This window comes from Triticum aestivum, chromosome 1A (assembly GCF_018294505.1).
Source record: "Triticum aestivum cultivar Chinese Spring chromosome 1A, IWGSC CS RefSeq v2.1, whole genome shotgun sequence".
NCBI lineage: Eukaryota > Viridiplantae > Streptophyta > Magnoliopsida > Poales > Poaceae > Triticum > Triticum aestivum.
Window position 1 is genome coordinate 91,110,423 of NC_057794.1, and position 27,401 is coordinate 91,137,823.

The 27,401-nt window shown below is 43.4% G+C and overlaps 1 protein-coding gene across 1 annotated transcript; it reads right to left on the reverse strand.

Annotated features, from left to right (window-relative positions):
* Positions 1 to 5,251: 5,251 nt before the first annotated feature.
* LOC123101026 (transcription factor MYB122-like) lies at positions 5,252 to 22,083 on the reverse strand. Its single transcript, XM_044522715.1, has 3 exons — positions 21,761 to 22,083; positions 21,546 to 21,672; positions 5,252 to 6,061 (listed from the first exon to the last, which is right to left on the reverse strand). Exons 1-3 carry the CDS (start codon positions 22,081 to 22,083, stop codon positions 5,252 to 5,254), a joined length of 1,260 nt encoding a protein of 419 aa, XP_044378650.1.
* Between the last annotated feature and the right edge of the window lie 5,318 nt (positions 22,084 to 27,401).

Below are 27,401 nucleotides of genomic sequence, written 5' to 3' on the forward strand. Positions count from 1 at the left end.
GGGAGAGAGGGGGAAGGAAAGGGGGCGCGCCCTCCACCTAGACGCCTCCTCCTCTCTCCCAATAAGGCCCATTGACTCCCTGGGGGGTTCCGGTAACCCCCCGGTACTCATGTAAATGCCCGAACTCGTCCGGAACCATTCCGATGTCCAAACATAGCCTTCCAATATATCGATCTTTATGTCTTGACCATTTTGAGACTCCTCGTCATGTCTGTGATCACATCCGGCATTCCGAACTACCTTCGGTACATCAAAACACATAAACTCATAATACGATCGTCATCGAACGCTAAGCGTGCGGACCCTACGGGTTCGAGAACTATGTAGACATGACAGAGACTCACTTCCGGTCAATAACCAATAGCGGAGCCTAGATGCTCATATCGGTTCCTACATATTCTACGAAGATCTTTATCGGTCAAACCACATATAACAACATACGTTGTTCCCTTTATCATCGGTATGTTACTTGCCCGAAATTCGATCATCGGTATCTCAATACCTAGTTCAATCTCGTTACCAGGAAGTCTCTTTACTCGTTTCGTAATGCATCATCCCGCAACCAACTCATTAGTCACTTTGCTTGCAAGGCTTATAGTGATGTGCATTACCGAGAGGGCCCAGAGATACCTCTCCGATACACGAAGTGACAAATTCTAATCTTGATCTATGTAAACTCAACAAACACCATCGGAGACACCTGTAGAGCAACTTTATAGTCACCCAGTTACGTTGTGACGTTTGACAGCACACTAAGTGTTCCTCTGGTATTCAAGAGTTGCATAATCTCATAGTCATAGGAACACGTATAAGTTATGGAGAAAGCAATAGCAACAAACTAAACGATCATAGTGCTAAGCTAGCGGATGGGTCAAGTCAATCATCATCATTCTCTAATGATGTTATCCGTTCATCAAATGACAACCCTTGTCCATGGCTAGGATTCTTAACCATCTTTGATTAACGAGCTAGTCAAGTAGAGGCATACTAGTGACACTCTATTTGTCTATGTATTCACACATGTACTAAGTTTCCGGTTAATACAATTCTAGAATGAATAATAAACATTTATCATGATATAAGGAAATATAAATAACAACTTTATTATTGCCTCTAGGGCATATTTCCTTCACCACATGGCAGCCTCTTTCTACAGGAAACGCCTACATGTGACACCTGTCCTACACGTGTCAAGCGAGCAGGCGTGGAGCTGGCGAGATAGCCCGACAAGGCTTGCCGGGCACCCAATGACATGACGTTAAGTAGTGCATTTAATGCACCCTGTCAACCCACAGAGTGAGGTATGATAGCACTATTTTCTATCTTATCAGTGCATAATGACTACTTTCCCATTGTGGTAACCCCTTAATCTATAAAAGGAGGCCCATGGCAACCATAGAAAGGGTTAGAAGGTTGGATAACTCACACACCCATAGGCACGTAGTCAGTGCCACCCCTGCCGAGCAAGTGTACTATGCTCCATCACCAGTCTTCCGCCATCAATCCACCAAAGCAGGAGTAGGGTTTTAATCCTCACGGCGGCCTGAACCTGGGTAAAATTGCCCGTGTGATCTCTGTCGTGCTACCCCACACAGGTCTGCTCCTTGCGCAACGCGATGCCCCCCCTATCAAACCAGCACAGGGCCCTCTGGTCCCATAGGTGGCCATGGTTTCCCACGACAATTAGCCGGTGACACCTTTACCGACTTTGGGAATGCCAGTCCTGACAACATACGAGAGATCGTTGTCAATGGCTTCAAGATGCATACACGTCTTATTCTTCCAATAGGGGTAATAAGTGCCATCAAAGATGGGGCACGCAGCGGAGACCTTGATTATCCCTGCAGTCGACATAGATCAAAGTCCACATGGTTAAACCAAATCACACAGAATAAGGGAGCACCTTGCTCTAATACCAATTGAATCGACTAGAGGGGGTGAATAGGTGATTTTTATGAAAGTCTTCGAAAGATTCAAGATCCTCTAAGACAGATAACTAAACAACACCTATACGATATGCATCAGAAGATAAGCTATGGTAGACAGCCATAGTCAAGTAAATAGTATAACAAAAGCACAAAGACTAATAGCAACCAGGTAGAACAAATTGGAATGGGAAGACAGTATGAAGCCAAATATAAGAAAGAATTCACACTATGAAGTCCAACAGATCAGGCAAGCAAGCAATTTCACGAAGACAAACTGAAATGTAAATAAGGTAGGGGATAGAACCAGTTACTTTGTGAAGAAAAGGATTTGGTAGAACAGTTCCGGTTGTTATGACAATTGTACGTCTAGTTAGGGAGGCTGAGATTGAACTCAGAAGACCACGTCTTCACCTTATTCCTCTTGAGATAAGGATACTTAGTCCTCGCCCAATCACTTAGGTAAGTCTTCAAGGTAGACTTCCAAACCTTGACAGACTCCGTTCACCAGCGATCCACAATGACTCTTGGATCCTCAAAACGTGATGCCTAACCGGCTGGAGGGTACACAGTCCTCAAGTGTAATAAGTCTTCAGATCACACGAACATAAAGACTTTAGTGATGCCTAACACTCTTTGGTTGTGGGTGTCTTGGGCTTTGTCCTCGCAAGGTTTTCTCTCTCAAAGGCTTCAGAGGTGGGTTGCTCTCAAACGACAAAAGTCATGCACTAACTCTGAGCAGCCACCAAGTTATGGTGTAGGGGGTGGACTACTTATAGCCAGGAGGAAACCCGACATGATATGTCCAAAATGACCCTGGGTCACTAAGGAACTGACACGTGTCCAATGGTCGGATTTCAAACACATGCGGCAGCTTGACTTGGGCTACAATCAAAGGTGACTCATCCAACTCTGGATAAGATTTACTATCATTGTCTTCACTCGAAGACATAGGATTTTGGTTGAGCATCACGTCAGTCTTTTGACTTTGTTCACTTGGACCCCACTTAACAGTTCGGTGGTTCCTATGACTCAAGAAAGAAGAAAATGAAACTACGAAAGAAACTATGTCTTCGCACTCCATTGTCTTCAAGTGAATGTCTTCACACATCATTATCTTCAACGTGAATGTCTTCATGAACCACCATTGTCTTCAATGTCTTCATACATTTTAGGGGTCATCTTTGGTAGGAAAACCGAATCATTGAGGGACATCTACCTGTGTTATCCTGCAATTCTCACAAACACATTAGTCCCTCAACCATGTTTGTCGTCAATACTCCAAAACCAACTAGGGGTGGCACTCGATGCACTTACAGGACGTCTCTGCACTAGTGATATGGCTGGCCTGAATTTGGATTTTGGATCTACGTCGCTTACATGTTTGGGCTTTGATTTCCTTTTGACTTTTAGAAAGCTTTGGTCCTTAGAATCAATTTTTGTCAACTCAGGATTTCTTTACATGGAATGGGACACATGTCCAGGTGGTTGGCTTAACTTCAAATTTTCAGGCTCGAGGGTCTCACGGACTTGAGTTTGATTTCTTGATGTTTTCATGTCTTGTCTTTGGCCCTGGCCGGTAACATGGGTCTTGCCTAGATCCATCATTCAGACATTAGCAAGGAGATAGGGATGACCCCGGGTCCAGCTATAGAAATTTCTATATTTTGTTGTCTCACATGGTTAGTCAAACGATTTGATAAGGATGATTCCATAAATGAACTTTGGCCAATTTAGGATAGGGTTGGACCCCCTTATACCATAGCTTAATTACAAAACACATAGAAAGAGAACGTATATTTGAAGACACCTCTCGACCATTGTGGAGCTATACCATGACCATGTTTGCACATACCATTCCGAGCAGAGCCTTGCATGGTGCAATCACCATTGTCCCTTGCCATACATCAAGTCCAACATTGACATTGTTTATCACTAGATTTATGATGCTACATCGTCCTCATGGTGAACTGTGGTATAGTGATTATGTAAGCGTAAGACAACTGATGCACTTTTATTAAAAAAATACATCGGAGGCACGGGCTGTGCCACAAATACAAAGCTGATGCGGAGAGAGATGATAGGAATGGATTATTTCCCTGCATAAGAGAGAGAGAGAGCATATGTTATGATGCATGGCTTTATCGACCACTCATGTTTGGAGAAGATGAAGAGAACGTGAAAGTCCATCAATGCATATCGATCCCTTAAGTGAGTGGAACTAGAAAAATGAAGAGGAAGGGCAACCATGGAGGAGATAAAGGATATTGTCGACAAGATGCCGCTCTCTGCAAAAAAGTGAAAAATAATAATGACATGGCTTCTCCAAATTTCTGAAACAAGCATACCATAAGTATATGCACAAGGAAAATGCTAACTCATAAATGTTTAGTTGGTATGAAACTGGCATAAACTTTATGTAGTCGATTCAACTGCATTTTAAAAGCTTCATCATGTGTTTCAACTATATTTTTCATGTGTTTAAACTACATATATCGCCCGTTCAACAACAATGTTTCAACTGCATCGTGTTTTTCAATTACACTTTTTAAACTGCATCATCTATTCCAGCTACACAATATGAACTCCAATTTTGGGACACAACAATATTTTTTCAACTGCACTTATTCAACTATGTCATCTCAACTTCAAGTGTGTCTCAACTAGTACAACAAAGTAAGGACCGCCTAATTAACCGTGCCTATATTTTTATTTTAGTTGATTTGCTGACCACCCTTCTTCCTCCCCTAGTGGGTTCCTCTTCCAACTGACCCATTTGTATCGTCGGCAGCACCGCTACCTCTTCCCTAACTAACAACGCTATCACACGTTGCCTCACTACCCTTTCTTGTATGATATGTCACCGCTCATGCCTTCCCTGTAATTCGCACCCACACTGCCATATATTCTATCATTGGTGACCACACTCCTCTCAATCTAAACCTATCAACCCTCTATTAGTCATCTATGGAGATGTCATGGCCAACAGCACCGTTTACGTCTCGGGTACATTAGAGATGTCATGGCTGGCCATCCCACCTTTGCCTTTGCCTCATTTTTCTACCTCTTCTCTACCGAAATTAACTAAAATGATTTCCCAAGGATGGAAACGCGAACAAATTAATGTACTTCCCCAAATGGACCAGATAAAGTACCTTTACAAAATAATGAAATCAAACAAAGTACACAAGCTCAACACATATACAATCTCATTGTTCTCCTTAGACATGAAATCCTCTGGGGACATGTACGTCTCACTTGAATCTAGCCAGCCGATTGGAGGTGACCACCTCCTCGTCCTATGTGGCAAACTCTCCAGAAGCCATCTACACCATGTCGATGCCTTCAGGGTCATTACCACTACCACTACCTCCTGTGGGGCCGCTTGAACCAGCCGCATCCATGCCATAGTAGTAGGACCAGCCACCAGCTCCACCACACATGTTGCCCAGTTGGTTGTTGATGGAGGACTCGCGGTGCATCTCTGCAGCAGCCTTCAGGTTGTTCACTGGGAGGGTATGTTGTTCGGTGAATGCATACATGTCCATGCTCGCATTGGCTGCCTGCTGGATGTCTTTCTTGCTAACCATCTGTGTCGGAGACAAACCATACGACTGGTGGTGGTTCAGGTGCGCATTGGGAGGGATGTAGTATGAGTACCCCTCTTTTGTCCCATCGGTGACATTCAAGTCTGGCACCCAGTACTGCATGTTGGCCGGGTTTGGGTGGTAGTACATACCAGTCATGGTCAGATTAGGGTAACTCGGGTGCGCCTGTGCGGTAGGGGCAATGACGACGACAGAGTCTATATCGGCCATCCTCGTTTTCCCACCGTGTTGTTGGTCATGATACAACGGTGGGGACACTAGACGTGTCTCTGTGGGTGGTTCGGTATGCGGGTCAAGGCTGCGGATGTACTCCATAAGAAGGGAGAGCTGGCCAGGAGGTGGCTGCTCACTGTTCCTCTTCTTCATATGGCGTTTCGTGTTCAGACTGCGCTTGGTGGCATTCCAGTGGTTCTTGACGGCATTGTCTGACCGTCCGGGGAGTTCTCGGACGATCACCGACCAGCAGTTCCCCCAAGTCTGGTGCATCTTGATCAGCTTCATGTCTTCCACTTCGGTCCATTTTTTCCTCTGCAAGGGAAATATTTGTGAGTTAATTAATTATGACATAACATTCCATTGAATTACAATTGAACACAACACTGCACACGGAAAGTAGTATTTACTAACTTGACTTTTTTTGAACGCAAGACAACACCCATGTCATTGTAAGCGTTGTCTATTTATAAGCCAACCGCCATTCACCATTGCTTTGAGATTTATATTAAATTTTCTTGTTGTTGGCAAAATTTATGTTTTTTCAGAATAAAAAAATGTTTCTAAGTTTCTTCTTGTTTCACAGTGTATTATAATGTTTCATTGTGTAGTAATAAATAAATATGCCCTTTTTCAAGATCAGATTTACTGGTACATAATGAAATAATATGTTAGACTTTGAAACAATAAAAAACTAATGCAATAGTCTTAAACAAGATAAAATTTGCGAAGATTAGAAAACATAGCACGCGTCTCAAAGTATCTAAGGAATCTTAAAGTATCTTAGGAATATATTGGTTCATAAATTTCTAGACAACCAAGCGTCATATACTCGCACAAACTGACCTATGGCTGATATAAATTACTAAAATGGTGGAATGAGCTTCATAGAAAATGGAAAGAAAAAAAGTTAGTATGGGAATAATTATTTGGAGCGCATGGACCCATAAAAAATGATGTGACTTCTTTATTTTGGAGAGATCCTGTTAACAAATTATTTATTTTGGACAAATCCTGTTAAAAATTACACATATTTTGCATGTGCTACAATGTTGGGGATCAATATTGTGCAATTTGAGGTGGGCAAGATATAGAAAACTTCTAGAAAAATTTTAGTTAGCAATATCAATTATATCGCAAATGCAAGTGTCATTTTTTATTTATAGTTTTGGACTCCCTTTTTTGGAACAAGGCAGAAGATTTGCCATTTTTATTTATTAATAAGAGTAGTTTGTAAGATACCACAAAACGAGACAAAGATAATAAATTACTCTCTTGGAAGTACATTACTCAAATTCTTAGCCCCCACAATATCCCAAAGCGATGCATCATCTTGTATGATGCGAATAATGATCACCACCGGTGTCGCTTTGTTTTGAAAGACACGCAGGTTCCTTTCCTTCCAAATCTCGCATCTAACAAAAAGGAGTAAAGAAAATAGAGCTTTCCTCGGCTTCGAATTGTTGTGGACTCCTTCCCACCAAGTTTCATGGTCTCAAAATGTTGCCAAAGATCCGCACTAACATGAAGACCAAGCCAAGAAATCACATCGTTCCAGACTCAAAGATAGAATCAAAACTTGAAGAGGAGGTGAGCTACTGATTCTTACACTTGGTTGCAAAGAGGGCATCCGTCGCAATTTGGCCACTCTCAACATTGTAGCCTATTTGCCGTCCAAATCCCATTTTGGGTGACTAGCCAAGTAAAGAACCTACATATTTGGGAGATGCCCAAACCTTTCAGGCCATGGATAGAAAGTTGGATCAGATGTGGTCGGCCAATCGAGCCTTGTAGGCCGAGGAGGTGGTATAGTTCCTATCGTTAGTCAGCTTCCACATGATTGTATCTTGGACATCTGGTTACATGATGACATTGGAAAGTTTATCCCACAAAATGATGAATTGTTGATTTGCCCTAGTGTTAGGCCTCCTTGATTGTCAATCCGTAGAACCAAAAAACTATAGCTCAAAGCCTTGTTATGTTGCCACCATTCTTGCAAGATATCCCCCAAAAAATGGGCGCATTGTCTTTAGGCCTCAGCCCCTCTAGCCATGATGACTCCCCAAAATTTGGATGTATTTCATCGTCAGTCATAACCTTAGTGCCCGCCGGGAAGGGATCATGATCATCATTGTTGCATGACATCCCCATAATGCACCACGCCCTATGTGGGTCATGCTTGTCAAGCCATAACCATCATGAGCAAAGCGCGATTGTGAACTTCCAAGATTAAGAACTCTTGGGCTATGAAACTCCTTCAGCTTGCAAACTTGCTCCCAATTAATTTCGCACTTACCACTGGTCACTTTATCTATCCGTGCCCAAAGATAGGCGCGACTCATTCTATTAGTATTCCTAAGAACCTCCACTGGGAGGTCAAGTGATGAAAGATGGTATATCGACACCTCCGGGAGCACCATTTCAATGCCTGCTATAGCAACATGTTTTCCTCTCCAAGGTTCTAATTTATTGGTGTCTTTACATTCTAAGTGTTGTAAGTGGAACCTTTGTACTCTTTGAACCTGAGGGGTAGGCCAAGGTAACATATGGGAAGGGATGAGTGGCCTGCTGTGAAGGAATGTAGGATGTCATCAAGGTCGATGTTATCGCCCCAGATAGGTTCAACAATGCTCCTTCTACAATTTGTGACAAGGATGTCAGTATCTATGAAATAGGCAAGCGTGGTGGCAAGGACTTGGACTTGTTCCTTGATAGGGGCACATAAAACTGTCACATCATTGGTGTAAAAGGAAGGATGAATGTCTGTGTGACATCCACTAAGAGGATGAAGCTTTCCTTAGGTTGTAGCCTTGTTCAAGATATGCTGTAGCGGGTTAATGGCAAGCTTGAAAAGCAAAGGGGAAAGGGGGACCCCTGATAGAGCCCATTATCATGCTTGATCAGGTCCTTAGCAATTGCACTGAGCAAAACTCGGGAAGAAGATTAGGAGGGGAGAGTGGAGATCTGTCCCCGGGAGTGGCCTTGGAAGCCATGGTGACTCAACATGTCTATAAAATAATACCACCTAATGGAATCTATGGCCTTATTTATGTGGAGCTGGATGAGGAGTGTAGGTGTCTTGATGTGGTGACATCTTCTAGCCACATCGCGCACATACATCAAGTTATAGTAGATACTTATCCTCTTGATGAAATCACTTTGCACAATGGAAAAATATCGTTCATGTGCAGAGCCAACTTCATAGAGCAAGGATTTTGACAATGAGCTTGGCCATGACATGGATAAGGCTAATAGTACTAAAATCCAGAATGTCTTTGGTGCAATCTTTCTTGGGGATGAGTGTAACATTTGATGAGTTTAGCCAATGGAAGTTTTCCATGTGGAGGTCTGAGAAGTTAGTGATCATGAGCATGTTGACATCCTCAATAATATCCCAACAGTCCTTGAAGAATTTTTGTTAAGCCATCGGGCCCGCGTGCTTTGTCACTAGCTAGGGCAAAGATCACAACCTTGACCTTCTTCTTTGTGATGGCATCTCCAAGAGCGGACAGATCATGGCCAACAATGGAAATCATTGCCCAATTGATGTTCTTTGCACACTAGACACTCTTTTATTTATAGCAGAGAAGTGTGAGTGAACAATGTTTTTCTTGTAGTCATGATCCATCACCCAGTCACTCCCATGTTTTAGATGATGTATAAGATTTTTCCTCCCTCGTTCATTCACCCTCAGGTGAAAGTAACAAGTGTTATCATCTCCGAATTTAATATTTTTGATCCTCAAGATTTGTCTCTTCCTTATTCTCTCCATGACCACGAGCCCAACCACACTTATTTGAAGTCTCTTTCAAAGACCTTATCATCATTACTTAGCTCCCAATTATCCTAGGCCTCATCCAACCGAATAATGATCTCTAAGGTCATGTGAAGTTGGACTTTGACGTTGAAGGAAATAGTTCTACTCCAAGTATTAAGCCTTTGACTAATTCTTTTCAACTTTCTGAAAGATCCTTTGATAAGGCTTAGTGTGCTTAGAGAGCTCATCCACACATCTTGAACATAAAGGTGAAATCCAGGCATGTTGGTCCAACAAAATGCAAAGCGGAAGGTCTTTGGTTGCCAAGGGCTATCTCATTGACCTGGAGGAGAAGACAATGATCCGAAAGTGATGATGGGAGGGCATTCATAATGTTCTTGTCAAAAGTGATATCCCAATCTTCATTGCAAAAGAAGCCATCAAGCTTGGACATGGTTGGGTTGCTTTTCTTATTTCTCCCAAGTGTACATATTTGTTCTGGAGGTGGGTTTCTAGTAGCTCACAAAATACAAGAGCATTCTGAAAGCAGAAGGTGTGGCTATGGTTCGCATTGGCATAGTTATTATCTCTAGAGTAGTATATTTGGTTGAAGTTGCCTATGTCAAGACTTTATCTAGAGGATGGGGATTTTCATTCATCATCTCTTCGACGAAGATATCTTTATGGATATTTCTTGTTGGCTCATACACTATGGTAGTCTTAAAGGAGGTTTCAGATCTAACGATGGAGACATTAACAGAGAATGTGTAGGTGCCAAAGTGCACATCCTCTACACGGACATGATCTTCTTGTTGGAAATATGCCCTAGAGGCAATAATAAAAGTATTATTATTATATTTCCTTGTTCATGATAATTGTCTTTTATTCATGCTATAACTATATTATCCGGAAATCGTAATACACGTGTGAATACATAGACCACAATATGTCCCTAGTGAGCCTCTAGTTGACTAGCTCGTTGTGATCAACAGATAGTCATGGTTTCCTGGCTATGGACATTGGATGTCGTTGATAACGGGATCACATCATTAGGAGAATGATGTGATGGACAAGACCCAATCCTAAGACTAGCACAAAAGATCGTGTAGTTCATTTGCTAGAGCTTTGCCAATGTCAAGTATCTCTTCCTTCGACCATGAGAGCGTGTAACTCCTGGATACCGTAGGAGTGCTTTGGGTGTATCAAACATCACAACGTAACTGGGTGACTATAAAGATGCACTACAGGTATCTCCGAAAGTATCTATTGTTTTATGCGGATCGAGACTGGGATTTGTCACTCCGTGTAAACGGAGACGTATCTCTGGGCCCACTCGGTAGGACATCATCATATGCGCAATGTGACCAAGGAGTTGATCACGGGATGATGTGTTACAGAACGAGTAAAGTGACTTGCCGGTAACGAGATTGAACAAGGTATTGGATACCGACGATCGAATCTCGGGCAAGTAACATACCGATAGACAAAGGGAATTGAATACGGGATTGATTAAGTCCTTGACATCGTGGTTCATCTGATGAGATCATCGTGGAACATGTGGGAGCCATCATGGGTATCCAGATCCCGCTGTTGGTTATTGACCGGAGAACGTCTCAGTCATGTCTACATGTCTCCCGAACCCGTAGGGTCTACACACTTAAGGTTCGATGATGCTAGGGTTATAAAGGAAGTTTGTATGTGGTTACCGAATGTTGTTCGGAGTCCCGGATGAGATCCCGGACGTCACGAGGAGTTCCGGAATGGTCCGGAGGTAAAGATTTATATATGGGAAGTCCTATTTTGGCCACCGGAAAATGTTCGGGATTTTCGGTATTGTACCGGGAAGGTTCTAGAAGGTTCCGGAGTGGAGCCCACCTGCATGGGGGGACCCACATGGACGTGGGTAGTGGGGGCAAGGCCCCACACCCCTGGTCAAGGCGCACCAAGATCCCCCCTTAGAAGGAATAAGATCATATCCCGAAGGGATAAGATCAAGATCCCTAAAAAGGGGGGATAACAATCGGTGGGGAAGGAAATAATGAGATTTCTTTCCTCCCACCTTGGCCAACGCCCCAATGGACTTGGAGGGCAATAAACCAGCCCCTCCACCCCTATATATAGTGGGGAGGCGCATGGGAGCTATACACGAAGTTCTGGCACAGCCCTACCTCTCTTCCTACTCCTCCTCTCCCATGGTGCTTGGCGAAGCCCTGCTGGATTGCCACGCTCCTCCACCACCACCACGCCGTTGTGCTGCTGTTGGATGGAGTCTTCCTCAACCTCTCCCTCTCTCCTTGCTGGATCAAGGCGTGGGAGACGTCACCGGGCTGTACGTGTGTTGAACGCGGAGGTGTCGTCCGTTCGGCACTAGGATCATCGGTGATTTGAATCACGACGAGTACGACTCCATCAACCCCGTTCACTTGAACGCTTCCGCTTAGCGATCTACAAGGGTATGTAGATGCACTCTCTTTCTACTCGTTGCTGGTCTCTCCATAGATAGATCTTGGTGACACGTAGGAAAATTTTGAATTTCTGCTACGTTCCACAACAGTGGCATCATGAGCTAGGTCTATTGCGTAGATTCTTTGCACGAGTAGAACACAAAGTAGTTGTGGGCGTTGATGTTGTTCAATATGCTTACCGTTACTAGTCCAATCTTGTTTCGACGGTATTGTGGGATGAAGCGGCCCGGACTGACCTTACACGTACTCTTACGTGAGACAGGTTCCACCGATTGACATGCACTTGGTGCATAAGGTGGCTAGCGGGTGCCAGTCTCTCCCACTTTAGTCGGAACGGATTCGATGAAAAGGGTCCTTATGAAGGGTAAATAGCAATTGGCATATCACGTTGTGGTCTTGCGTAGGTAAGAAACGTTCTTGCTAGAAACCCATAGCAGCCACGTAAAACATGCAACAACAATTAGAGGACGTCTAACTTGTTTTTGCAGGGTATGCTATGTGATGTGATATGGCCAAGAAGAATGTGATGAATGATATGTGATGTATGAGATTGATCATGTTCTTGTAATAGGATTCACGACTTGCATGTCGATGAGTATGACAACCGGCAGGAGCCATAGGAGTTGTCTTTATTTATTGTATGACCTGCGTGTCATTGAAGAACGCCATGTAAACTACTTTACTTTATTGCTAAATGCGTTAGTCATAGAAGTAGAAGTAGTCGTTGGCGTGACAACTTCATGAAGACACGATGATGGAGATCATGATGATGGAGATCATGGTGTCGTGCCGGTGACGATGATGATCATGGAGCCCCGAAGATGAAGATCAAAAGGAGCAAAATGATATTGGCCATATCATGTCACTATTTGATTGCATGTGATGTTTATCATGTTTATGCATCTTGTTTGCTTAGGACGACGGTAGTAAATAAGATGATCCCTTACAAAATTTCAAGAAGTGTTCTCCCCTAACTGTGCACCGTTGCTACAGTTCGTCGCTTCTAAGCACCACGTGATGATCGGGTGTGATGGATTCTTACGTTCACATACAACGGGTGTAAGACAGTTTTACACAACGAAAACACTTAGGGTTAACTTGACGAGCCTAGCATGTGCAGACATGGCCTCGGAACACGGAGACCGAAAGGTCGAGCATGAGTCGTATGGTAGATACGATCAACATGAAGATGTTCACCGATGATGACTAGTCCGTCTCACGTGATGATCGGACACGGCCTAGTTGACTCGGATCATGTGATCACTTAGATGACCAGAGGGATGTCTATCTAAGTGGGAGTTCATAAGATGAACTTAATTATCCTGAACATAGTCAAAAGACCTTTTGCAAATTATGTCGTAAGCTCGCGCTTTAGTTCCACTGTTTAGATATGTTCCTAGAGAAAATATAGTTGAAAGTTGATAGTAGCGATTATGCGATCAGTAGAAAGCTTATGTCCTTAATGCACCGCTCAGTGTGCTGAACCCCAACGTCGTTTGTCGATGTTGCGAACATCGGACATACACGTTTTGATAACTACGTGATAGTTCAATTAAATGGTTTAAGTAGAGGCACCAAAGACGTTTTCGAAACGTCGCGGAACATATGAGATGTTTCGAGGGCTGAAATTGGGATTTCAGGCTCGTGCCCACGTCAAGAGGTATAAGACCTCTGACGATTTTCTTAGCCTGCAAACTAAGGGAGAAAAGCTCAATCGTTGAGCTTGTGCTCAAATTGTCTGAGCACAACAATCACTTGAATCGAGTGGGAGTTGATCCTCCAGATGAGATAGTGATGTTTCCCCAAAGTCATTGCCACCAAGCTGCTAGAGCTTCGTGATTAACTATAACATATCAGGGATAGATATGATGATCCTTGAAATATTCATGATGTTTGACACCGCGAAAGTAGAAATCAAGAAGGAGCATCAATTGTTGATGGTTGGTGAAACCACTAGTTTCAAGAAGGGCAAGGGAACAAAGGGATACTTCATGAAACGGCAATTCAGCTGCTGCTCTAGTGAAGAAACCCAAGGTTGAACCCAAACCCGAGACTAAGTGCTTCTGTAATAAGGGGAACAACCACTGGAGCAGCATTACCCTAGATACTTGGTAGATGAGAAGGCTGGCAAGGTCGATAGAAGTATATTGGATATACATTATGTTAATGTGTACTTTACTAGTACTCCTAGTAGCACCAGGGTATTGGATACCGGTTCGGTTGCTAAGTGTTAGTAACTCGAAATAAAAGCTACGGAATAAACGGAGACTAGTTAAAGGTGAGCTGACGATATATGTTGGAAGTGTTTCCAAGGTTGATATGATCAAGCATCGCACGCTCCCTCTACCACCGAGATTGGTGTTTGCGTTGAGCATAGACATGATTGGATTATGTCTATCGCAATATGGTTATTCATTTAAGGAGAATAATGGTTACTCTGTTTTTGAATAATACCTTCAATGGTCTTGCACCTAAAGGAATGGTTTATTGAATCTCGGTCGTAGTGATACACATTTTCATGCCAAAAGATATAAGATAGTAATGATAGTACCACTTACTTGTGGCACTGCCATGTAAGTCATAATGGTATAAAACGCATGAAGAAGCTCCATGTTGATGGATCTTTGGACTCACTCGTTTTTGAAAAGTTTGAGACATGCGAACCATGTCTATTGGTGTATATGCATGAAGAAACTCCATGCAAATGGATCGTTCGGACTCACTTGATTTTGAATCACTTGAGATATGCAAATCATACCACATGGGCAAGATGACTGAAAAGCCTCATTTTCAGTAAGATGGAACAAGATAGCAACTTGTTGGAAGTAACACATTTTGATGTGTGCAGTCGAATGAGTGCTGAGGCATGCAGTGAATATCATTATGTTCTTACTTCACAGATGATTCGAGTAAATGTTGAGTATATTTACTTGATGAAACACAAGTCTGAATTATTGAATGGTTCAAGTAATTTCAGAGTGAAGTAGCAGATCATTGTGACAAGAGGATAAAATGTCTATGATATGATCATAGAGATGAATATCTGAGTTACGAGTTTTGGCACACAATTAAGACATTGTGGAAATTGTTTCGCAATTAATACCGCCTAGAACACCATAATGTGATGGTGTGTCCGAACATCATAGTTGCACCCTATTGGATATGGTGCGTACCATGATGTCTCTTATCGAATTACCACTATCGTTCATGGGTTAGGCATTAGAGACAACCACATTCACTTTAAATAGGGCACCACGTAATTCCGATGAGATGACACCGCATGAATTATGGTTTAGAGAAACCTAAGTTGTCGTTTCTTAAAACTTTGGGGCTGCGACGCTTATATGAAAAAGTTTCAGGTTGATAAGCTCGAACCCAAAGCGGATAAAATGCATCTTCATAGGAAACCCAAAACAGTTGGGTATACCTCCTAATTCAGATCCGAAAGCAATATGGATTGTTTCTAGAATCGGGTCCTTTCTCGAGGAAAAGTTTCTCTCGAAAGAATTGAGTGGGAGGATGGTGGAGACTTGATGAGGTTATTGAACCGTCTCTTCAACTAGTGTGTGACAGGGCACAGGGAGTTGTTCCTGTGGCACCTACACCAATTGAAGTGGAAGCTTATGATATTGATCATGAAACTTCGGATCAATTCACTCCCAAACCTCGTAGGATGACAAGGATGCGTACTACTTTAGAGTGGTACGTAATCCTATCTTGAAGGTCATGTTGCTAGACAACAATGAACCTACGAGCTATGGAGAAGCGATGGTGGGCCCGGATTCTGATAAATGGCTTGAGGCCATAAAATCCGAGAGAGGATCCATGTATGAAAACAAAGTGTAGACTTTGGCAGAACGGCTCGATGGTCGTAAGGCTAATGAGTACAGATGGATTTCAAAAGGAATACGGACAATGATGGTAAATGTCACCATTAAGAAAGCTCGACTTGACGTTAAGATGTTTTCCGACAAGTTCAAGGAGTTGACTACGATGAGATTTTCTCACTCGTAGCGATGCTAAGAGTCTGTTGGAATTATATTAGCGATTACTGCATTATTTATGAAATCTTGCAGATAGGATGTCAAAACATTGTTTCCTCGACGATTTTAATGAGGAAAGGTTGTATGTGATACAACCGGAAGGTTTTGTCAATCCCGAAAGATGCTAATAAGTATGCAAAGCTCCAGCAATCCTTCTAAGGACTGGAGTGAGCATCTCGGAGTTGGAATGTATGCTTTGATGATGATCAAAAATTTTGGGTTTGTACAAAGTTTATGAGAAACTTGTATTTCCAAAGAAGTGAGTGGGAGCACTATAGAATTTCTGATGAGTATATGTTGTTGACATATTGTTGATCAGAAATGACGTAGAATTTCTGGAAAGCATATAGGGTTATTTTGAAAGTGTTTTTCAATGGAAAGCCTGGATTAAGCTACTTGAACATTGAGCATCAAGATCTATAAGGATAGATCAAAATGCTTAATAATACTTTCAAATGAGCACATACCTTGACATGATCTTGAAGGTGTTCAAGATGGACCAGTCAAAGAAGGAGTTCTTGCCTGAGTTGTAAGGTACGAAGTTAAGACTTAAAGCTCGACCACAGTAGAATAGAGAGAAAGGATGAAGGTCGTCCCCTATGCTTAAGACGTAGGCTCTTCAGTATGCTATGCTGTGTACCGCACCTGAAGTGTGCCTTGCCATGAGTCAGTCAAGGGGTACAAGAGTGATCCAAGAATGGCTCACAGGACAGCGGTCAAAGTTATCCTTAGTAACTAGTGGACTAAGGAATTTTCTCGATTATGGAGGTGGTAAAAGAGTTCGTCATAAAGGTTACGACGATGCAAGCTTGACACCTATCCGGATAGCTCTGAGTAGAGAGACCGGATACATATAATGGAGCAATAATTTAGAATAGCTCCAAGTAGAACAGTTGTTTGGAATAGCTCCAAATAGAGCGTGGTAGCTGCATCTAGGAGATGACATAGAGATTTGTAAAGCACACACGGATCTGAAAGGTTCAGACCCGTTGACTAAAACCTCTCTCACAAGCAACATGATCAAACATAAAACTCATTGAGTGTTAATCACATAGTGATGTGAACTAGACTACTGACTCTAGTAAACTCTTGGGTATTAGTCACATGGCGATGTGACCTGTGAGTGTTAATCACATGGCGATGTGAACTAGATTATTGACTCTAGTGCAAGTGGGAGACTGTTGGAAATATGCCCTAGAGGCAATAATAGAAGTATTATTATTATATTTCCTTGTTCATGATAATTGTCTTTTATTCATGCTATAACTGTATTATCCGGAAATCGTAATACACGTGTGAATACATAGACCACAATATGTCCCTAGTGAGCCTCTAGTTGACTAGCTCGTTGTGATCAACAGATAGTCATGGTTTCCTGGCTATGGACATTGGATGTCGTTGATAACGGGATCACATCATTAGGAGAATGATGTGATGGACAAGACCCAATCCTAAGACTAGCACAAAAGATCGTGTAGTTCATTTGCTAGAGCTTTGCCAATGTCAAGTATCTCTTCCTTCGACCATGAGAGCGTGTAACTCCTGGATACCGTAGGAGTGCTTTGGGTGTATCAAACGTCACAACGTAACTGGGTGACTATAAAGGTGCACTACAGGTATCTCCGAAAGTATCTTTTGTTTTATGCGGATCGAGACTGGGATTTGTCACTCCGTGTAAACGGAGAGGTATCTCTGGGCCCACTCGGTAGGACATCATCATATGCGCAATGTGACCAAGGAGTTGATCACGGGATGATGTGTTACGGAACGAGTAAAGTGACTTGCCGGTAACGAGATTGAACAAGGTATTGGATACCGACGATCGAATCTCGGGCAAGTAACATACCGATAGACAAAGGGAATTGAATACGGGATTGATTAAGTCCTTGACATCGTGGTTCATCCGATGAGATCATCGTGGAACATGTGGGAGCCATCATGGGTATCCAGATCCCGCTGTTGGTTATTGACCGGAGAACGCCTCGGTCATGTCTACATGTCTCCCGAACCCGTAGGATCTACACACTTAAGGTTCGATGATGCTAGGGTTATAAAGGAAGTTTGTATGTGGTTACCGAATGTTGTTTGGAGTCCCGGATGAGATCCCGGACGTCACGAGGAGTTCCGGAATGGTCCGGAGGTAAAGATTTATATATGGGAAATCCTATTTTGGCCACCGGAAAATGTTCGGGATTTTCGGTATTGTACCGGGAAGGTTCTAGAAGGTTCCGGAGTGGGGCCCACCTGCATGGGGGGACCCACATGGACGTGGGTAGTGGGGGCAAGGCCCCACACCCCTGGTCAAGGCGCACCAAGATCCCCCCTTAGAAGGAATAAGATCATATCCCGAAGGGATAAGATCAAGATCCCTAAAAAGGGGGGATAACAATCGGTGGGGAAGGAAATAATGAGATTTCTTTCCTCCCACCTTGGCCAACGCCCCAATGGACTTGGAGGGCAAGAAACCAGCCCCTCCACCCCTATATATAGTGGGGAGGCGCATGGGAGCTATACACGAAGTTCTGGCACAGCCCTACCTCTCTTCCTACTCCTCCTCTCCCATGGTGCTTGGCGAAGCCCTGCTGGATTGCCACGCTCCTCCACCACCACCACGCCGTTGTGCTGCTGTTGGATGGAGTCTTCCTCAACCTCTCCCTCTCTCCTTGCTGGATCAAGGCGTGGGAGACGTCACCGGGCTGTACGTGTGTTGAACGCGGAGGTGCCGTCCGTTCGGCACTAGGATCATCGGTGATTTGAATCACGACGAGTACGACTCCATCAACCCCGTTCACTTGAACGCTTCCGCTTAGCGATCTATAAGGGTATGTAGATGCACTCTCTTTCTACTCGTTGCTGGTCTCTCCATAGATAGATCTTGGTGACACGTAGGAAAATTTTGAATTTCTGCTACGTTCCCCAACACTTCTTCCCAAGATGAGAATCCCACCACATGTACTAGTAGTTGGGTGTTGGGAAAAACCCTTTAGCCTGTAGCCTCCAAGGAAGGAAACAATCATGGAGTCAACCACTTCAAGCTTAGTTTCCTGGATACATGCAACATGACACGTAAAGGCAGCAATGGTTTCATCGATAGTGGCTCTCCTATTTCGAAAATTGAGCTTGCACAAATCAATTCAAAAAATTGAGGTTGACACTGAGCAAAGTCAAATAATCAAGGACAAAACTCCAGCAGAAATCCACAGTGCCTCTCTAGGGCAACAATAAGTAGTTGCACACAACAACAACTACAACCAGGCGCCCCGAATGATTGATGTCTAACATAGGAACTAAACTACATCATCAGATGATCCAAGGCAATCAGGGTGTCTCGACGACGTACTCGCTTATCGGCGATGGCACCTCTCGACCACCATCACCACCATGCTCCATCAAAACATCCTCCATGTTCGTCGCCAAATCTCATCAAGTTGCAAAAGCACCCTAAGCGCCATGGTCTCAATGTATAGCGGTCTCGTCTGGAACAATGCCACAAAGAGGCATTCACTTCCTCGTTGACCTATTTACCTAACCAATGACTCACATCTATCGGAAAAGAAGCCTTTCCATGAGCTAGGCAATGTGCATGGCCATTTTCTTGGCACTCACATCCGGACTGTGTTGGTTGATGTCAAAGTCGGTAACCCTCGCGAGTGTTTCCCTCCTTGTTGTGGGTGACCTAGTTGGGTTGTTGCTCGGAGAGCAGGGAGAATGGGAGGCGGCACCGGCACAAAGCATGGCATGCCATCTCTGTCAGGAGCACAACTGGCCTGCATAGCGTCAATCTCTATCGTGGTTGGGTTTCTTTGCAGGACTATCGGGTTGGGAAGAGAGGCATGAAGATGGGCATGTGGGTTCCATCTGGCCCAAAACATAGGACTCGGGGGGTGCATGGGTTGATGGCATACGCAACTCATCGTCGAGCCCAGGGCAGCAAGCAGAGGGCTTGGTGCATGGGCTGGTGGCGTGCACATCTCCATCTCCAAAGCAGGCCGCACATGCACCCTGAAGTAGGGCCTACCTTGAATAGCTAGTCCAATATGGAGGGAGTTGAGTGGGGCTCCATTAGGTCACAAACACATATCTCAAGTGCTAATATGGGGGCAGTAATATCCACTCCTATTTACCAAATTCAGGAAAACCATAACAAAAAAGTAGCAATTTCAGAATAAACATCATCAAATTTTTGGAACATGTGTAATTATGCTATGAGCATTATATATGGAAGCATGTGACTTATTTTCTAGATATGATTCAACTAATGAAAGTACCACATCTCAAATGCTACTTTGTGGGCTAGAACACCAACTCTTACTTTAGGGATATCAAATTGTGGCAACTCACAAATAGGTAGTAATTTGACAAATAAACAAGACAATTCTTTTAATTGGGTGATCGCTTAGTGGCCAAGAATCTTTGCTCTACTAATTCGAAAGAACATAAGCTTCTCATTTCAGCCTCTCCTTCGTAAAACCTCCGTCTCTCCTTCTCTCTCTCTCTCTCTCTATATATATATATATATATATATATGTGTGTGTGTGTGTGTGTGTGTGTGTGTGTGTGTGTGTGTGTGTGTGTGTGTGTCCCCTTCTGTTCTCCTGTTTGATTTTTTCCTCCCATCTCTGATTTTTATCTCAGATAATAATATTTTTTGGCAAGTTAGCAATTTTTACCAAATAAGTGCTTAACAATAAAATGATATTTTGACTCCCATCTCCAATTTTCTCATAAATAATATTTTCTTTGGTAAGTCAATAAATTATTACCAAATAAGTGCTTAACAATAAGATTGCAGGTAAATCATGATAATTGCATACAAAATCACGCTAAGATTATAGTGCACCAATGTAATAATAGACGTGTGATCATGGGTAATCTACGAGAATGTTTATACTCCTGTTGCAATGCACGGGCAATTATCTAAGTTAAAAAACTGAGACACCATGTCAATTACTCTCTCCACTCACAAATATAATATGTTCTAATATATTTTTCTGAATTGTAGGTATATATATATATATATATATATATATATATATATATATATATATATATATTAGCGTGTGTGTTCACTTATTTCAGTCCGTGTAGTCCATATTGAAATATCCAAAACATCTCTTTGTGAACGCTGGGAGTAGTAAATTTCCATATTTGTAAGTGCAAGTGAGATTTTTTATTTACGGATTGAACACAAAATCCTTGTACACGTTTCAATTGCTAATGTGTGGGCAGGAACATCAATCCCTATTAATTTTAGAAAATTACTTCCCTGCAAAAAAATCTTCAGAAAATCACTTGGGGGATCATTTAGTGGCCTAAATGAAGAAATTAATCACCACATTTACTGAATAGACTAAAGACATGCAAGACTACTAAATATTTATCCGGGAGTTAATGCCCACTTCTAAATGGTGATGAATTCAGATAACGCAACGATGAATTTCTTTCCGTAAGCACACTCAATATAGATCATCAAAATTCCCAAGAATCAAGCTGCTAGTAGAGGGAGTTAAGAAATTTAAATCTTGCAAAATCACCTCAATGTTGGGGTCAAGTTGGTTGGTCCATCTCTCTCGACACTGCTTCCCGCTCCGGCCAGGGAGGTACAATGCAACCTCCGCCCAACTCCCTTGGTCGAATTCCCGCACCTTCTCCCTGAGCAGCCTGCACAATCACAAAGAAACCGACGAAGCTGCAACCGATGAAGGACAAAGAAAAAGGTTTGCAATTTAGGGTTGGATTTTCTGCGTACGTGTCTTCCTCCACGGTCCAGGACCTTTTGAACTGTGTCAGCCCCTGGCCGCTAGATCTGGCAGGCGGCAGCGCCTGAGTAGTCGCCGTGATTGCCGTAGGGCCGTCGCTGCTCCCGTAGCCGGGTAAGCTGGTGGGATCCATCTTGCTGATGCCACCAGAAGCCCTTGATCCAGCGCCCGGGACGACAACCGCCCCGGCTGGAGCACCACCATCATTATGGACGAAGTGTTGTGCAACTCCGCCATGGCCGGAGCTCGTATAGTGGTTCCCAGCCACCGAGACCGCCATGTCCCAGTCAAAAGAAGCACTCCCCTCAGCCATCAGCACGACCTCCAAGGTCAGATCGAAGCGATGGCGGCAGGAACGCTCGTGGTAGAGATGGGGCAAGGAAAGCAAGAAGCACGGGAGTAGTCTCTGGCTCTTCTGCAGGAGAAATGCCTGTATCAGAGACGGATCGAGGGGTCTGTGCCTGATATAGAAGGGGACGGAGCCCCATGCCCCCATCAGCCCGTCCATTCTCTTGCCCCCAACTCCTCATCAGGAGGCCAAGAGGTGTCCCACATGGCAATAACGTTTCGAATACATGTTTTCAAGTTCGATGTGGACCCTGTGCACCGGGTGTACGCAGTCTCTGGAGAGGTTTGCGTGGTTCAGGGTGGGTAAGACATGTCAATACAGATATGCTGAAGCACAACACTCGTGCCCGTATGGAGGTATGCGCGCAAATTCAGGGGAAACGGAATGCTGGTTGGCGTGCTTCGTGATCATTTGCAGTTAAGTACATGGTGTATTTGGATATAGCATGATAAATGTTCTAGATGTACACTACTCTACATTTCCATATTATTTTGTTATTACACACGTGTTGGGTTTCGTAGTAATTTCAAAAATTTTCCTACGCACACGCAAGATCATGTGATGCATAGCAACGAGGGGAGAGTGTTGTCTACGTACCCAACGCAGACCGACTGCGGAAGCGATGACACGACGTAGAGGAAGTAGTCGTACGTCTTCACGATCCAACCGATCAAGCACCGAAACTACGGCACCTCCGAGTTCGAGCACACGTTCAGCTCGATGACGATCCCCGGACTCCGATCCAGCAAAGTGTCGGGGAAGAGTTCCGTCAGCACGACGGCGTGGTGACGATCTTGATGAACTACAGCAGCAGGGCTTCGCCTAAACTCCGCTACAGTATTATCGAGGAATATGGTGGCAGGGGGCACCGCACACGGCTAAGGAATCGATCACGTGGATCAACTTGTGTCAACTTGTGTGTTTAGAGGTGCCCCTGCCTCCGTATATAAAGGAGCCAAGGGGGGAGGGTGCGCCGGCCAAGAGGGAGAGGCGCAGGAGGAGTCCTACTCCTACCGGGAGTAGGACTCCCCCCCCCAATCCTATTCCAACTAGGATTCCCAAGGGGGAAAGAGGGAGAGGGGTGGCCGGCCACCTCTCCTAGTCCTAATAGGACTAGGGGAAGGGGGGAGGCGCGCAGCCCCCTTGGGCTGCCCCTTTCTCCTTTCCACTAAGGCCCATGATGGCCCATATGGCTCCCGGGGGGTTCCGGTAACCTCCCGGTAACCCGGTAAAATCCCGATTTCACCCGGAACACTTCCGATGTCCAAACATAGACTTCCAATATATCAATCTTTATGTCTCGACCATTTCGAGACTCCTCGTCATGTCCGTGATCACATCCGGGACTCCGAACAACCTTCGGTACATCAAAATGCATAAACTCATAATATAACTGTCATCGCAACCTTAAGCGTGCGGACCCTACGGGTTCGAGAACAATGTAGACATGACCGAGACACGTCTCAGGTCAATAACCAATAGCGGGACCTGGATGCCCATATTGGCTCCTACATATTCTACGAAGATCTTTATCGGTCAGACCGCATAACAACATACGTTGTTCCCTTTGTCATTGGTATGTTACTTGCCCGAGATTCGATCGTCGGTATCCAATACCTAGTTCAATCTCGTTACCGGCAAGTCTCTTTACTCGTTCCGTAATACATCATCTCACAACTAACATATTAGTTGTAATGCTTGCAAGGCTTATGTGATGTGTATTACCGAGAGGGCCCAGAGATACCTCTCCAACAATCGGAGTGACAAATCCTAATCTCGAAATACGCCAACCCAACATCGACCATTGGAGACACCTGTAGTACTCCTTTATAATCACCCAGTTACGTTGTGACGTTTGGTAGTACCCAAAGTGTTCCTCCGGTAAACGGGAGTTGCATAATCTCATAGTCATAGGAACATGTATAAGTCATGAAGAAAGCAATAGCAACATACTAAATGATCGGGTGCTAAGCTAATGGAATGGGTCATGTCAATCAGATCATTCTACTAATGATGTGACCTCGTTAATCAAATAACAACTCATTGTTCATGGTTAGGAAACATAACCATCTTTGATTAACGAGCTAGTCAAGTAGAGGCATACTAGTGACACTCTGTTTGTCTATGTATTCACACATGTATTATGTTTCCGGTAAATACAATTCTAGCATGAATAATAAACATTTATCATGATTATAAGGAAATAAATAATAACTTTATTATTGCCTCTAGGGCATATTTCCTTCAGTCTCCCACTTGCACTAGAGTCAATAATCTAGATTACACTGTAATGAGTCTAACACCCATGGAGCCTTGGTGCTGATCATGTTTTGCTCGTGGAAGAGGCTTAGTCAACGGGTCTGCAACATTCAGATCCGTATGTATCTTGCAAATCTCTATGTCTCCCACCTGGACTAGATCCCGGATGGAGTTGAAGCGTCTCTTGATGTGTTTGGTCCTTTTGTGAAATCTGGATTCCTTTGCTAAGGCAATTGCACCAGTATTGTCACAAAAGATTTTCATTGGACCCGATGCACTAGGTATGACACCTAGATCGGATATGAACTCCTTCATCCAGACTCCTTCATTTGCTGCTTCCGAAGCAGCTATGTATTCCGCTTCACATGTAGATCCCGCTACAACGCTTTGTTTAGAACTGCACCAACTGACAGCTCCACCGTTTAATGTAAACACGTATCCGGTTTTCGATTTAGAATCGTCCGGATCAGTGTCAAAGCTTGCATCAACGTAACCTTTTACGGTGAGCTCTTTGTCACCTCCATATACGAGAAACATATCCTTAGTCCTTTTCAGGTATTTCAGGATGTTCTTGACCGCTGTCCAGTGATCCACTCCTGGATTACTTTGGTACCTCCCTGCTAAACTTATAGCAAGGCACACATCAGGTCTGGTACACAGCATTGCATACATGATAGAGCCTATGGCAGATGCATAGGGAACATCTTTCATATTCTCTCTATCTTCTGCAGTGGTCGGGCATTGAGTCTTACTCAATTTCACACCTTGTAACACAGGCAAGAACCCTTTCTTCGCTTGATCCATTTTGAATTTCTTCAAAATTTTGTCAAGGTATGTGCTTTGTGAAAGTCCAATTAAGCGTCTTGATCTATCTCTATAGATCTTAATGCCTAATATGTAAGCAGCTTCACCGAGGTCTTTCATTGAAAAACTTTTATTCAAGTATCCCTTTATGCTATCCAGAAATTCTATATCATTTCCAATCAATAATATGTCATCCACATATAATATCAGAAATGCTACAGAGCTCCCACTCACTTTCTTGTAAATACAGGCTTCTCCGAAAGTCTGTATAAAACCAAATGCTTTGATCACACTATCAAAACGTTTATTCCAACTCCGAGAGGCTTGCACCAGTCCATAAATGGATCGCTGGAGCTTGCACACTTTGTTAGCTCCCTTTGGATCGACAAAACCTTCTGGTTGCATCATATACAACTCTTCTTCCAGAAATCCATTCAGGAATGCAGTTTTGACAACCATCTGCCAAATTTCATAATCATAAAATGCGGCAATCGCTAACATGATTCGGACGGACTTAAGCATCGCTACGGGTGAGAAGGTCTCATCGTAGTCAATCCCTTGAACTTGTCGAAAACCTTTTGCGACAAGTCGAGCTTTGTAGACAGTAACATTACCATCAGCGTCAGTCTTCTTCTTAAAGATCCATTTATTCTCAATTGCTTGCCGATCATCGGGCAAGTCAACCAAAGTCCATACTTTGTTCTCATACATGGATCCCATCTCAGATTTCATGGCTTCAAGCCACTTTGCGGAATCTGGGCTCACCATCGCTTCTTCATAGTTCGTAGGTTCATCATGATCTAGTAGCATGACTTCCAGAACAGGATTTCCGTACCACTCTGGCGCGGATCTTACTCTGGTTGATCTACGTGGTTCAGTAGTATCTTGATCTGAAGTTTCATGATCATTATCATTGGCTTCCTCACTAACCGGTGTAGGTGTCACTGAAACAGTTTTCTGTGATGAACTACTCTCCAGTAAGGGAGCAGGTACAGTTACCTCGTCAAGTTCTACTTTCCTCCCACTCACTTCTTTCGAGAGAAACTCCTTCTCTAGAAATGATCCATTCTTAGCAACAAATGTTTTGCCTTCGGATCTGTGATAGAAGGTGTACCCAACAGTTTCCTTTGGGTATCCTATGAATACACATTTCTCCGATTTGGGTTCGAGCTTATCAGGTTGAAGCTTTTTCACATAAGCATCGCAGCCCCAAACTTTAAGAAACGACAACTTTGGTTTCTTGCCAAACCATAGTTCATAAGGCGTCGTCTCAACGGATTTTGATGGTGCCCTATTTAACGTGAATGCGGCCGTCTCTAAAGCATAACCCCAAAATGATAGCGGTAAATCTGTAAGAGACATCATAGATCGCACCATATCTAGTAAAGTACGATTACGACGTTCGGACACACCATTGCGCTGTGGTGTTCCGGGTGGCGTGAGTTGTGAAACTATTCCACAGTTTTTCAAATGTACACCAAACTCGTAACTCAAATATTCTCCTCCACGATCAGATCGTAGAAACTTTATTTTCTTGTTACGATGATTTTCAACTTCACTCTGAAATTCTTTGAACTTTTCAAATGTTTCAGACTTATGCTTCATTAAGTAGATATATCCATATCTGCTCAAATCATCTGTGAAGGTGAGAAAATAACGATATCCGCCACGAGCCTCAATATTCATCGGACCACATACATCGGTATGTATGATTTCCAACAAATCTGTTGCTCTCTCCATAGTACCGGAGAACGGTGTTTTAGTCATCTTGCCCAAGAGGCACGGTTCGCAAGTACCAAGTGATTCATAATCAAGTGGTTCCAAAAGTCCATTAGAATGGAGTTTCTTCATGCGTTTTACACCGATATGACCTAAACGACAGAGCCACAAATAAGTTGCACTTTCATTATCAACTCTGCATCTTTTGGTTTCAACATTATGAATATGTGTATTACTACTATCGAGATTCAGTAAGAATAGACCACTCTTCAAGGGTGCATGACCATAAAAGATATTACTCATATAAATAGAACAACCATTATTCTCTGATTTAAATGAATAACCGTCTCGCATTAAACAAGATCCAGATATAATGTTCATGCTCAACGCTGGCACCAAATAACAATTATTTAGGTCTAATATTAATCCCGAAGGTAGATGTAGAGGTAACGTGCCGACCGCGATCACATCGACTTTGGAACCGTTTCCCACGCGCATCG